The sequence below is a fragment of the Dipodomys ordii genome, unplaced genomic scaffold, assembly GCF_000151885.1.
Source record: "Dipodomys ordii isolate 6190 unplaced genomic scaffold, Dord_2.0 Scaffold195, whole genome shotgun sequence".
Lineage (NCBI taxonomy): Eukaryota > Metazoa > Chordata > Mammalia > Rodentia > Heteromyidae > Dipodomys > Dipodomys ordii.
In genome coordinates, this window is record NW_012267411.1 from 2354365 (window position 1) to 2369675 (window position 15311).

A 15311-nucleotide genomic window follows, 5' to 3' on the forward strand; every position below is an offset into this window, starting at 1 on the left:
CCTATCCAGGCTGGTTTAGAACTGCAATTCTCAGATCTCAGCTTCTGAGTAGCTAGGATTATAGGCATGAGCCACCAGCGGCCAGCATTAATTATTTAAAAAATAAATTGTGAACAATCTATATTTTATCTCTTCATTATTGATTTATTGATAAACATGAAGGTTTTCCTTTTTGTATGTGTGTGCTTGTCTTTTGAGATAGGTCTCTAGGCTCACCTTGAATTCAATGTAGCCTGGCTGGCCTTTAACTTGGAATCTTCCTCCCTCAACCTCTTGAGAACTGGGATTACAGACATTTGCTGCCATGTCTGGCTTGGACTTTGCATTTTTTATAAATGTTTTTGGTGTTGATGTGTAAGAATTCCTACAGCATGTATACTGGAAATAAAACTAAGCAATTTACTGTATATGAATGTTAGATTTTATACAATAATTCCCAACCTCTTTGTTTTTCAAAGTGATTGTAACAATTTTACTCTCTTCACTAATTCTAAATCTGAATGCTGTACAACCTTACCAGGGCTCATAATTGTCAAGTCTTTAGTTTATGATAATCGAATTGCCTCAGTTTATACTTTTTTATTAATAATGAAGTCGAGTATGTTTTCATGCTTGTCATTTGTTATTTCCTTTTCTGTTGGTTTTCTATTCAGCCATGGGGCTTGAACTAGGGGCCTGGGCACTGTCCCTCAGCATTTCACATCAAGGCTAGTGCTCTACCACTTGAGCCACAGCATCACTACCAGCTTTTCTGTTTATGTGGTACTGAGTAATCGAACCCAGGACCTCATGCAAGCCAGGTAAGCATTCTACCACTGAGCTACCTTCCCAGCCCCTTCTGTTGATATTTTTGTTGTTGAAATTTTCTTCTCTTCCTCTCTTTTGAGTTTTTAGAAAGTCATTTCTTTTTTGTTTGATGGTATTGGGGTTTGCATTCAGGGCCTTACACTTGGTAGTCAGGCACTCTAGCACTTGAGCTATACCGCCAGATCCTTTTTGCTTTGTGTGTGTGTGTGTATGTGTGTGTGTGTGTGTGTGTGTGTGTGTGTCAGACTTTTCTGCCTGGGTTGGCTTCAAATCTCTAATCTCAGCTTCCTGAGTAGCTAGGATTACAGGTGTGGGCCAGCAGTGCTCTCTCTGTAGCCCATGTTGGCCTTGAATTTAAGATCCTCCTACTTTAGCTGCTGTAGTGCTGCGATTATAGGTGTGTTTCATCACTCTAAACTCTATTAGTTTTCAGTCTCACTTCAGTGAATATATAAAAGATTGACTCAAATTTGTCTACAAGAGGCCCTAAAGATGTAGATCAGTTCTCCACGTGCATGTTTGGCATTAGCTGATTAGTGTCTGCTATTGACAAACTTTGTAGAATTTACTACTCAGATTTTCTGAAGACAATTACTTCAAGTGAACCATCAGCTCACATCACATCACTGGACAAACAGACCCCAAATACATGGAATATGTATGATACCACCAAGCATTCTTTTAAGTAATAAAATCTTGTTTTATTTTTATTTTTTTTTACAGAAATTCAGGTATTCCAACAAATTTCTTTACATTTCCTGGACCTTAAAAAAAATTACACACAACTTTTGACAACACAACAGAACAGAATGAGAAAGGGAGTCACCTTTTAAAAAAAAGATAAAAACATACTTCATATACTTAACATTTAGTGATTTACATGTGTATTATCTATGTACAAATGGTACATCGTCAATGACTCATCTTTATAGCACTGTGGTATGCTAAATTACACTTAGGTATTATGGCAAAAACTTTTTAAACCATTAGCATGTAAATAGGAAGTACTTTACAATTTTTTTTTGTTATCACCACTATCAGTGATGTAGCATTCCTGATGGACTCTGTAATTTATCTGGGTTGGAGAAAGCCAATACCTTCTGCTTTTGTTGTAGATAGACACCTCCCTTTAGTTAAAAAGATGAATTCTTGAAAAGTTGTGTGTAATTAAATTTATTGAGTAGGATGGTCTGAATGCAGTAGGGTAGCTAAAACTTAAAGCAGTAGATAACCACCAGGATGACCAATAATTTAGTTTATTCCCTTAATATAGTTCTTTAGAAAAGCCATATCTGTGGGTTGGGTTTTATTTATTTGACTATTCCTGTAAGATACTTCTAGCCATCTGAAACATTATTCTGCTTATGATGAAAACATGGCTAGTACTAGAAAATTTTAGCTAAAAAATCAATGTGATCTTAATAGAGAGAGGGTATGAATTGTCAACTCTGAATAACACATGTGTTATTCTCCCTCAGATATTCTGAAGGTATATGCTAATTTGATTTTACTTCTCAGCTTGTGAGTAGAGGCATTTTATAAAGACCTGTTCTTTTTTTTTTCCTCCTTAGGTATAGAATGTGGCTGGCTTCCACTGAGTATCTCTTTAGTGTGGGATGAAATGTGGGAATGCCCGGGACCAAAGATTGTTGAAGGCAACTAGATAGTTGTAACTACTTCCAAATGCCGGCAAACAAATAAAAATCAGAATTTTCCAAACCAACATTAGTAAACAAAAAGGTAACTTATTTATCCTACCAAGTTTCTTTGACCTGTATAAGTATATAGTCATTTATTTCTAAGGCTATTAAATTACTGTTTATTTTGTTAGTACCACTTACTATCATTTAGAAATAGGTTTATTGGAATAATTAAAAATAATGAATGCCTGTCAGTAAGGGAAATAAAGGGTATGGACTTCTGATGACATGTATGGCAAAGAAATGGGGAAAAATGAGGTGTTTTAGCTGTCTATTTATAAAGTGTGTTAAATTCCTATGCATATACTAAGGAGAATTAGAAAAAAGTGTTTATTTGATAGCAGCCTATATATTACATGAGAGCATCCAAGGTGAAAATGAGCTTTCTATTTTTTCAGAGTTCCTCGATGCTGTTTCCTGAAAGAGAGGGAAATCTAAATTCGTGGGAGCCTATGATGTAAAGATGTACTTCCTGTAATATACAGCTTGATGGAGTAATAGTATATGTCAGAAACACTTCCTCAGTAATAACTCGTACAGACAGATTAAACCGAACACAGACTTGGTTAAAAAGTTCGAAGCGTTACATCTCTTAATAACTGAGTGGTTGTAACTAATGACACAGTGAAATAAATGAACAATAGAGATGGAGAACCAAAGGTCAGAGGCATTTTCTAAGATGCTTCCTCAATCATGACACTTGATTGGCCTCTTGCCTACTGAGATAGGAATAATCTAGAACGAACTGCCCTTTTCTTTTCTTTTCTTTTTTATCCTATTGAAAGATTAAAGCTTTTTGTTTTCAGTTTGATTCAAAAAGGGCAGTTTAACAAACCTCCATACTTATGTATGTTACATATGAATTCTAGCATGTTTATATCCCTCTTCCTTAAAATATTTCCTGAATATGCTTTTTCATGAATGTTATCCGATCGTATCCAATGACAGTTTCCAATGAGCTGGTGTTTAATCTCTTTCCAGAAAAATCACTCCCATCTCTGCAGATCTAGATGTAGAAGGTGCTTTGCCGAGTGGATATTTCACTCTTCCGTATTCGTCTCTAGACTCTGATCTCTCCCAAGCGTCTTCCTTCTTGATGTTGATGTACAAAAGCTGTTATTCGATTTGTTTAGCTGTTATTTGATTTTTTTTTGTGCTCATTCTAGAGAATATTGGCTTAGCAGAACTGCAGAAAGGGGAGAAGAAAGGGTTGGGGGAAGAGAGAAAAAAAGATGCATTATTTTCTGTCCGGAAGATTTTTTTTTTTGTCAATCATGGGGCTTGAACTCAGGGCCTGGGCACTATTCTTGAACTTTTTTGCTTAAGGCTAGTGCTCTACCACTTTGAGCCACAGCTCCACTTCTGGTTTTCTGGTGGTTAAATGGAGATAGAAGTCTCATGGACTTTCCTGTCCAAGCTGGCTTTGAGTCATGATCCTCAGATCTCAGCTTCCTGAGTAGCTAGGATTACAGGCATGAACCACTGGTGGTGAGTTTTCAGGAAGAGTTTTATGCACAATATTAATAATGGAGAAAACAACAAACGATCCAGGGTTGCATTAGATTTGTTACAAAAAAGGGGCTGAAATGTTTGAGTATTCAGTTCCCAGCAAGAGGTCTTTCCTCAGACTCAAGTAGTCCCTTCATCGGGGTCAAGCAAGATTATATAGGCTACTTTGAAGGAGCAAGGAAGAACCAAGAATGGTCTCAAGCCTCATGATCCTGCCTAGAACAGAAGGCATCTCGTTTGAGTATTTCCTTCTCCTTTCCAAGTTTTATTTATTTTATACTTAACATTATAACAGTGATGAGAGAAATGGTTACAGGAATCACCCACAAATCCAATCGGCTTGACATACCAATTGTTTTCTCCCCATGTTTCTTTCTATTCTTTATGTAAATGAATACTTATCTAACACAATTGAATCAAAGTATAAATGACATTTTGATGTTTCAAATATTATGTTACACATACACATCATCAGCATCAATTAATAGTGGGCATATAACATTTCATTCTGTTCTTTTTCATTCCATGTGGATAATCCATTTTCAATTACTTCACTATTGTCAGATATATAGAGTTTTCCCTTCCCTCCCTCTCCTCTCTCCCTTCCTCCCTCCCTTCCTCCCTCCCTCCCTCCCTTCCTTCCTTCCTTCCTTTCTCCTTCCTTCCTTCCTTCCTCCCTCCCTCCCTTCCCTCATTCTTCCCTCTCTTCCTCTTCCTTTTTCTCCTCTTCCTCCATCTCTTGCTCCTGCTCCTTTTTTCTCTGTCTCTCTCTTCCTTTTTCTCTTGTTTTTTTTTAAAAATTTACTTTATTGTTATTATAGAGATGATGTACAGAGGGGGGATTATATTTACATGTCTGGTAATAAGTATATTTCCTTTCATACAGTATCTCTCTTTTGGTTTTTGATACATTGTCTCACTATGTAGCTCAATCTGGTCTCAAGTTTGTGATCCTTCTGCCTGAGCCTCCCCAGTGCTGCATAGATTTGATGTCTTTGCTATTATAAACAACTAGCATCTTCATATATAAAGACCTATTTGTTCTTTAGGACAAATCTTCAGGGAATAGCGAGTTTCCCTATTGTCCAGTAGATTATGGGACTATGCCTGCATCCCTCTAATGAGACCACAAGTTGTATGCTCACCCCCATCCTATCACAGACACTGGCATTGTTAACCAGGGTTCAAGGATACCTTATATATGGTAAGGATGGGCAAATGCAGCCAGTTGGCCATGGCATGGCAGATTTGGGTTAAAAGGAGACATTCTGCTTGGTTTTGCATCACAGAGCACATTGAATTACTGTAAGACTAGCTTATGGTTTCTGTGTGTGTATTAGAGAAGATTCTGTTATTTTCAATGCTTTCCTTCTTGTTTTCTATTGTATTATAAAAGGTCATGTGCACATTATGTTCTTAATGAACTTGTCTCACTAAAAGAACTCAACAGTTACTTTAATGTACCCAGACTACACAGGGGATAATTTAAATGTGATCATGTCATAATGATGATTAGTCTGTAATGATGCTTCGAGATTCATGCTGGTGGAAGTGCTATGGAAGAGAATGCTTTCTTCAGACAACATTAAAAGCAGTATCAGCAATCCTTGGATTTTTCCACAGTGTAATGGGTCAACCTTGAGTGTTCTGCCCTGCTGCCTTAGAGTTCCTTCCATCTGTTGGAACCAAAAATCAGGCTTGTGAATCAACAATCCCACCATTTTAGCATTCCTCACGAGGAATATTTTTCTACTTGGCATCACACAATTGAATGTCTGCCTATTCCAGCGGGACAGTGACAGGTACTAGTTAAGGACAGGAGAAAAGGAGGCATGGAGGGTGTGTGTGTAAGCATAAGAAAGAAGAATAAAGCCAAGTGAGTGTCAATAAGGGGAAAGGATAGAGTGTGGAAGTACTTGGGGCTGTCTTTTGGTGTGGCAGAAGGGAAAAGGGGGTCAAGAAAGGCATCCCCGCTGTTCTCAAACAAATGCACTTCTACTTGAACCATGCTTCCAGCATAAATGTATTCGGAATTCCACACTAGAAAAGCTTGCTTTGAAGTAAAGCATTTATTGGCACCCATTAGCCAGAGACTCCCTGTTTCTCTTTTCACTCTACGCTGCCAGGATTGGCTTGATGACGTCATGGGATGAAGGAATAGCACAAAGTAGCAAGGTAGGAAGTGCTTGTGTTTAATGCTGGATACCAAGTAGGGTAAGACCCATCCTCAGTGGGCTGGGCTGGGAGCCTCAGATCAGTCCCTCAAAACAGTGATGTTCACATCTGGGAGGAGAAGGGAGCTTCCTGCAGGGTAGTCATCTCATTGTAAAGATCCTTCTCTTGCTGGAGCAGAATCTCTCTGGCCAGGGTCACAAGGACTGCCTGCTCTCACCTGCCAATCAAATGGACCACAGCCCAGGGCTTGACCTGCGCAGGTCACCTATCAATAACCCATCTTGGATCTGCTCTGGTTTTGGGTCATCTATGGCCTCTATTTGGCCAAATCTTTCATTGGATCCCTCATTGCAATCTCATCACTGATGGTTAGTCAATCCATGGAGCTCTCCTCTTTGTGGAACAGCTATATCATAAATAGTGTACAAGGTGCTGAGGGGCAAATGGAAAAATAACAGCATGAAGCCAGTGAGCAGGGATTTGACTCAGGTTAAAGCAACTGAGATACCTGGGGTTCAGAACTTAAGGAAGCTAACTCCCAGGGTCATACAGGTGCAGGACAAGTGCCCCCTTACATTTTGCACTTTGAACACTCAGTTTGCCCCTCCCTCTTTCTGACCCTGCCCTGAGTTCAGACTGCTCCTCCTGACGTCTGCTGGGAACTTTGAGTCTGAGTGATTTAGGCCCCAAGGTATTTTTCTGCCTAGTGCCCAACAACACCAGGAAATAAGAGCCCTCAGGGCTTATGAGGGTTGCTGCTGCTAGGCTAAAAATAGCCTGGATATTGGTTCCAGTTCAGAACACAACACTCTACATAATACTGGGAAGACACTTGGCCGGGGAGTGAAATTAGAATGCTATCATCATTACTTAGATGCCGTGCACAGTGTTAGCTTTTCAAATAGACCCATGAAGAGAGAAGATGGAAACAACTAAAAGGCAGGATTTTCTTCTCCCCATGTTGCCATCATTCCTTTTGTCTTAAGACTACGAGGCATCAGGATAATCTGCAGAATTTGGTGGAAGCCTCAGTGTGGCTACTCTGTAATCACTGCCTTGTAAAACATTCTGCTCTTTTCAAAACTTTTGCTAACATTTTCCATGCACTATGGATATTGCTCATCAGGGAGGCAATTTAAAAGATGTCACATTTTCCCAGGTTTGAACAGAGAAGAACAGAATAAATAAGTCATTCGGAGCTGCTTTGGATCTTTGTTCAGGCAGGTTTGACCTTGTAACATGTCATGGGCTCTGAGCTGCCCATGTTCCATTTCCAGGGGGCTCTTAGCCAGTCCTTTCTGAAACTGTCATTTAAATCACTGCTCATGAGAGCATCATTTATAATGGCTGCTTTGTCCAGACTAGCTAAATGCTACTATGTTGAAGCTTCTGTGTTTGCTCATGGTGAAAGATCTCCTGTGGCTTCGTTTCTGCTGATTATTCCTTTCTGGCCTATTTCATTATGGTCTGGAGTCTCACAGTCAAGATAGTTGTAGGTGAAGGTTAAGTAGTGGGGTGGAAGGAAAAGTAGAGGGGTGGCAGGCACTGTCTGAGTGAGAAGAAGGCTTGGTAGAAGCTGCTAGGTTTTTGGCAGAATGACCAGCGAATCCCTGTTCTGATCACAAATGAGGGAAGGAGTCAAGATCATTTTTTATTGGCTAAATAGGCGTAGCCATATTCTCCCATTTTGAACTGCATCCAACTATAATGGGGACTTTAGATACCTTTCATCACCTAGAAGCAGAATATGTCACCATCTATGACTCTGTGTCCTTCGGTATTCATCATGCTGTAGCAGATGACAGAATTTCCTTCTTTCAAAAGGCTACATAAGAGTCCACTGCATGTAACACATTTTGTTCATACAATGAACAAACACATTTTGTTTTAGCAATGAAATTTGGGTTGCTTCAACCTATGGGCTATTGTGAATAGTGCTACAGAGGTATGCAGGTATCTTGTGTGTGTGTGTGTGTCTGTGTTTATGTGTGTGTGAAAGAGAGAGAGAGCCCTTGAGCTCTGGCTTTTTTTTGCTCACAGAGGTTGCTCAATCACTTGAACTATATCTCTGCTTCCAGCTTTTTGCTGGTTGTTTGGAGATAGAATCTCTTAGATTTTTTTTTTTTTACCCCTATTGGCTTTGAGCCTTGATCCTCAGAACTCAGTCTCCTGAATATCTAGGATTATATATGTGAGCTTCCAGTGCCCAGATGCTATGCAAATATTTTTGAGATTCTGTTGGATATCTATTTATCTATATTGTTGCATATATGTATATATCATATGTTAGCCTTTTCCTGTGGTTATTGAATCATTTTGTAATTCCCACCAACAGTAAAAAAAATGTTCCATTTCAGTAATTTTTGTTACTTTCTGTTTTCTCTAAATGGGTGTGAGGTAATATCTGTGTGTGTGTGTGTGTGCGTTTTGTGCTAGTCTTGGGGCTTGAACTCAGGGCCTGGTTGCTGTCCTTTAGCTTTTTTACTCAGGGCTGGCACTCTACCACTTGAGTCACAGCTCCTCTTCCCGTTTTTTGGTGGTTAATTGGAGATCCCGAATCTCATGGATTTTCCTGCCTGGCTTAGAACCACAATCCTCAGATCTCAGCCTCCTGAGCAGCTAGGATTTTAGGTATGATCCACCAGCACCCAACTCTCTTCTTTTTAACTACTCTACAAGATTCAGGTATATTGTGTGTACTTACCATAATAAGTATAATTCTTTAGAACTATGAACTCGTTCTGTCTTCCAGGAAGCAGGGAGACTTTTGTTTTTCAGTGCAAAGACCTATGGTCTTGAATGAGTCCTTAGTTGGCCCAGAGTTCAGTGTCATAAGGCTTTATATCTTTTTATTACCACAAATAGGCTCAGTCTTAATTACTCATATGGGTGTTTGTTGTCATGGAATAAGCCCTTCAAATATGTGCTTCCTTTAGACTAAAGAGAACTGGGCCGAAGAGCATAGAAGGCAATTCATAATCAAGCCTACTGGACCACACCCCCATCCTCACTTAGAGAAGTAAACAAGAATTAAGGCATACAGTAGCTGTGTAACCCATCATTAACCAGCTGACATTGGTTAGCCACACATGATATGGCAGTAATAGGAAGTACAGGTGAGAATTCTTTAGCTCAAAATGTGGAGTGACACTTTTGTTACTAAGTACATTCAGTTGCTTAGCCCAAGCCCAGCCCTGGCTTGGTCTTCTTGAATTGTGTGGGCCGCCCTCTGTCCTGTCCCATCTCAGTTCCTACCTCCCACTGTGGTCTGGCCACCCAACCATGTCCTACTCTGGGCCTATGCTCCTTCTTCAAGAAATGCCTTTCTGGTTTCCTAACCAGCATACTTACATTTCACATCTTTCAAATTGCTTCTCCAGGAGCTATTTCCTGCACTGCCCACTTCCCATTCTTAGGTTTCTGCTTTGTCCCAAGTCTTCCTTATCAGTACCTGTCTCTTCTTTCTGGACAGTGAGCTCCCAAGACCACAAGGGCTACACTTGATGAGACGTGTCACCGGTACTCAGAGAAAGGCCAGTACCTGGTACCTGCTCTACAGCCTGAGGCAACTGTTGATGGAAAGGAGACTTAGATATCATTGTGGACTGAATAGCGTCCCTCCAGATTCACACAGAAAACTTGACCTCCAAAGTGATAGTACTTAGAGATAACCCTTAAGAAGGTAATTAAGGTTAATGAGGTCTTAAAGGTAGGCCCTAATCCAGAAGAACTGGCCCTTATGGGAAGAAGAGGACACTTGGGAATGAGTGCATAAAGAAAAGGCCATGTGAGGACACAGCAAGAGAAAGACACCTGAGAGCCAAAAAAGAGGCCTTAGCAGAGACTAGTCCTGCTGATTGATCCTGGAATTCCAGCCTCCATAATTGTAAGAAAACTTATTTCTGTGTTTAGGCCACTGAGCCTGTGGTCATTTGTTAATGGCAGCTTCCAACATCTTCCCTCAAGCAATTTTCCTCAAATCACCCAGCTAGTTAAAGAACTGGAATTAGAATCTGATCTAGATTGGTATTTCCTCTCTACTGGCTTTTCAGTTGTGTCTCTTCAGCTCCCTATAAAAGCTTTATAAAGTCAATCTTCTAGGAATCACAGCTCTGAATGCTGAAGCAGAAGAGAGGGCAGTTACTTTAAGCAAGGACTCAGAACTTCACCTTGCCAGGCCTTTCTCTCAGCCTCTGTCCTCATCCATTTTATATTGCTGTAGCTAAGGGCTATAGGAATCTACTTTGGAAACTACCACTTTACCCATGCGGCCTCCTCAGTACAATCACAAATGTTCTCTCACACTTGATTTCAAACTTTAGACGCCTGTTGGGAGGTGGGAACATCAGCTGCCTTAGTAGAGGACAAGATAAGCTGGCCTGGGCATAGAGGCTTAGGGTTACAGAGAAGGAAAACTCACTTCTCTGGAGCTGATTTATCCTGGGGGTGACAGCAGAGTAGTGGAGATTTCAGGGCTAGGGGTGTAGCTCAGTGGTGGAGCACCTGTTACTGCAGAATCATCCAGAAATAGGTGTGTCCCACCACAGGTCTGGGATTCATTTTGTAAATGAGCAACTATTTGGTTTGGTACTAGTGGCTCATGCCTGTAATTGTAGCTCACAAGGCTGAGATTTGAGGATCATGGTTCAAAGTTAGCCAGAGCAGATAACGTCTAGAGACTTATCTTCAATTAACCAGAAAAAAAAAAGCCAGAAATAGAGATGTAGCTCAAGCGCTGGAGTACCAATCTTGAATGGAATAAAACAAAGTGATAGGTCCTAAGTTCAAGCCCCAGTACTAGCACAAAACAAAATCAAAACCAAAAATACACAACTCCATCTTGAAGTATACTAGAGGTTCTGAAAATTTACTTTGGCGACGACTTAGGGAACCCTGACTCAGACACTAGACTTTATAAATGCTATCAGGCTAAGATTATGTTTCTGTAATTGTGCCCCCTATACTTTCTTATGTCTCAATCACCTGAGTATCTTGTGACTTTATGTATATATATTTAATACATAGTATATAACTTTATATAAATATTATATATATGTGTGTACATACAGGGGGAGATATATTTCTGGGTCTCACCTGAACCTAATGGATCAGTATCAAGTGTAGTGTTCCAGGGTATGTGAACATTTACTTTTTCTTTTGGGTCCAGTCGTGGGGCCTGAACTCTGGGCCTGGGTGCTGTCCCTCAGCTCTTCAGCTCAAGGCTAGCGCTCTACTACTTGAGCCACAGCACCACTTCCGGCTTTTTTCTTTTTGCTTATGTGGTGCTGAGGAATCGAACCCAGGGCCTCAGGCATGCAAGGCAAGGGCTCTACCACTGAGCCACCTTCTCAGCCCCGAACATTTACATTTAAAATGGCCAGCCCCTAGACTTTCAAATCAGCTGGAAGTCTAACTCTTAGACAGATTTTTTTTTTTTTTTGGTCCGTTGTGAGGCCAAAACTCTGGGCCTGGTGCTTTCCCTCAGCATTTCAGCTCGAGGCTAGTACTCTACCACTTGAGGCACAGCGCCACTTACAGCTTTTTCTGCTTATGTAGTGCTGAGGAATCGAACCCAGGGCCTTATGCATGCAATGCAAGCACTTTACCACTGAGCCACCTTCCCAGCCCTAACTCTTAGACAGATTTAGACGTGGCCATGACACTTTACTTATCTTAGCTTTTGTTCTCATCTGTGAAGTGGATCTTGAGCTATAGGATGGCTTGAGGAATAAGCTTGGCATTTGACATACTTTTGGGGGAGATGAAGTAAACTAGAACGGAAAAAAGCAGTTTCTCAGACCTTCCTGTGAAGTTTTTTTTTTAAAATTTCATTGAACAATAAAGTAAGAAACCTATGTAGTTTCTTAGTGCTTATTTAGAAGGAAGTGTCTAAAGAGAACTCTTCAGGACTTTACAGGCAAGTACCAGGGATGACATCCAAACTGGACAAACAGTTCTGCCTAGGGGGAGCCTCTGCTGGAGGTGGAGGGAAGACTCCAACACATTTAGCTTCAGGGAGGACTGTTTCCTGTCTTAAGGATGTGATTATACTGTGAGTCTATTTATATCCTCAGTGAGGGAATCTCCCTTCAAAGAGGTGCCCCTTATTCCCTCTAAAACCTCTGGGATAAGTTTCTCTCTGAGGATAAGCACTACCTTACTGGGTACTGATCTTGTGCAAGGCCATACTAAATATCTTTTATATTTTATGCTGCCCAATTCCTATAAGTGGCAGGTAACATCATTCATTCCATTTTACTTTAATCTTTATGTACTTTTATTGTGGCTCTGGGAATTAAAAATAAGGCCTAAGTTATGCTAGGCAAGAATGCTACATCTCTAGCTCCATTAAGTCCATTTTATCCATGAGAAAACCAATTTGATAATTCTGACTCTAAGAAGCATCATGCATTGATACAGAAAAGATTTGGATCTGATGTTTTCTTTAGCAGCCTAATTTGATTCCCTGCCCAGACAAGTTTGGGTCCTGATTTGGTTTTCACCTACACTTTTTCTTTCTCTCTGCATAGCAGAAGAGTGGGTCTCAATACTAGGTTATGAACTTGAAGCCCCATGAATGGTATTTAATAAATGTAAGTAATACTCTGATTATGCTAACAAGGCTGTACACATGAGATTGTTTATTGTCAGAAGAAAAGTTGGAAGTAATATTCCAGATATGAAATTAGTTGTCATGGTACTTTTTATACAGCCACTTAAAATAATCTATGTTAAATGAGTGATATTGATGATGTTTAATGATGTAAACACAACCTAAAAATGAAGTAAAACAACCTAAAGCCTAAGATGATACCATTTAAAAAAGATACATATGTTTATATTTGTACATACACAAAAACATGGAAAAGTCTCCTCTATACTACAATGGTAGTTAAGTTTTAAACAGTAGATTAGGATGCTATTCACTTTTTGAAGAACATTCAGACATCCAGAAAAATGTCTGATTTTTCTTTCTACAGTGAGAGGATTAAGTATTACTTTTATTACTAGGGAACAATGGCTACTATCATTTTGAGAATCAAATGCCTTGGAAAGAATATTAAATCTTCCACTGTCTCCAATGTCTTCACGGATTTGTGTTTGCTTCCCTAAAAAAGCAATTAGGGAATGGCCTGGAAACTCAGAGCATGCCAAGGGGCAGGCATATGTGTATTTCTAAGCATCCTGTTAGCTGTCTTCAATATGTAAGTACATCACTCAGTGCAGTTTTTTTCTCTTCTCTCTGGTTCTGAGGCTCAAACCCAGGGTCTTATGCATGCTATGTATGCTCTCTGTCACTGGGCTACACCCTCAATCCCTCAATATGGTGTGTATGGGGGGAAGGGGGTGTGACAGTTCTGGGGGCATGAACTTAGGGCCTGGGCACTGTTTCTGAGCTTTTGTGCTCAAGTTTAGTGCTCTACTACTTGAGCCACAGCTCCATTTCTGTTTTTTTTTGTGATAATTGGTGATGAAAGTCTCATGGACTTTCCTGTCTGGGCTAGCTTCAAACCATGATCCTTAGGTCTCAACCTCCTGAGTAGCTAGGATAATAGGTGTGAGCTGCTGACACCCAGCTCCTCAATGTATTCTTGCTGAATTCATGAAGACATGAAACGAAAATGTTTGATCAATATGCAAAGTCTTGCAAAAGAAGAATGCTTTCCCAAGGACCAAACGATGCCATAATGATAGAAACTACTAATGTCCAATTTCTTTTTCTTAGGTTCCTGGCAGCAGGATTAATTTGTGTTCAAAGTGATTCTGGGCTCAAGGTAGAGCAGAGTGGGAGTTAAGTCGCTGTGTGAGCTCCCCCCCTGCCATTTCCCATCAACCTGTCTATGCCATATCTCTTTTCTTCATTATTGTTGCCTTTGGAGGCTGTCACAGGAGGGCTGAGTCATGCTCCCAGGAACAGCTGACATTTCTCTCTCTCTTTGTCTTTCTCTCTCTCTCATTTATTGTCTCTGTGGCAGAAAATCCTTCTTGCACAGAGAACAGGTTTCTGGTTTTTAGAAAGGGTTCCAAGTCTAACCAACCCTTGATTTTATTTGTGATTCAGTGGAATGCCTCTTGGCCAATGTGCAAAAATGCCAACTAAGAGGCCATTCAAATCTGACTGTGAATTTGGCAATTGAATACCTCTGATATGAGAAGACACTAGAGTATGAATAGGCTAGGTACCAAATCTGCAGAACAGCTTGGCAGGTTTGTCTGTTCCACTGCTGTAGGTGCGTCAGGAACCATGGGAGAGGCAGAAATAATGTACTATGGCAGATACACCTTCAAAGACACCCCCCGCCCCTCCCCCCTCCCCCCTCCACCCCCCATGCTGTAGTGCTGTGGGATTGCTGGTGCCAGGGTCCTGCCCTCCTCAGCCAAAAAGGCAGAAAAACACAAGCAGCATGCCACAGGCCTGCCCTTTTCGTAGCACTTTCCAGGAACAACATTCAATCATTGTATCTCAAAAAGGAAAAGAATGAATGAACAAGGCACAAAGGTGGTTCACACTGTCTGCCTCTGGCTGGCATCAGCTCAGTCCCCAGAAGCCAGGCTGTCAGTTGGAGGCAGTTTTGAAGATCCTGGCCTCCCTGCATTCCTCCCTCCTGTGGTTTCTGGCCTGAAGTCATTTCCTTCTGGTTAGTTATGTATCACAGCTCTGGGCACTGAGGTTTTCACCAAGCAAGAGGTCAGAATCCACAGAGGGGGCAGGACTGAATGTCAGTACTAAAGGGACAAATACACAGTCAATTTATCAGCTTAGTTTCAAGCCCACACGTAAACATTAAGCCAGGAGCTCTGGGGCTGCACTGGTGCTCTGGGAAGGGATTTGTACCACCCCCTCCCCCCCACCCCTGGAGCCCTACAGGGAATTGTAATGCAGGGAGAGGAGAGGTTCCAGCAAAGATCAGAATACTGAGGCTAATGGCTTAGTGCCTACTCAGAGGGCCTCTGGTCTGCTCTGCAGGAGAGGGATGGAGGAATCTTCCTCTTAGACTGGAAGAAGACAGAAGAAAAGAAATATAACTAAGATTGTTCCCTAGGAAAACTGCTGGAGCTGGGAGCTGGTGGCTCATGCCTGTAATTCTAGCTACTAAGAAGGCTGAGATCTGAGGATCA

At 40.9% G+C, this 15311-nt stretch overlaps 1 protein-coding gene and 1 long non-coding RNA gene across 3 annotated transcripts in view; one reads left to right on the plus strand and one right to left on the minus strand.

The window, feature by feature from the left end:
* The first annotated feature begins 765 nt into the window (after positions 1–765).
* On the plus strand, positions 766–3194 carry LOC105999657. Its single transcript, XR_001175747.1, has 3 exons — positions 766–800; positions 2379–2547; positions 2906–3194. It is a non-coding gene; the product is annotated as an uncharacterized LOC105999657 (long non-coding RNA).
* Lhfpl3 (lipoma HMGIC fusion partner-like 3) overlaps positions 2906–15311 on the minus strand; it is a 481936-nt gene continuing 469530 nt past the window's right edge. The window contains exon 4 of one of the 2 annotated variants that reach the window (XM_013034728.1): positions 2906–3693. In XM_013034728.1, coding sequence (XP_012890182.1) covers positions 3665–3693 — 29 coding nt within the window. In that variant the 3' untranslated portion in view covers positions 2906–3664. The remainder of the gene's footprint in view (positions 3694–15311) is intronic. The other variant, XM_013034729.1, reaches the window with a different exon arrangement.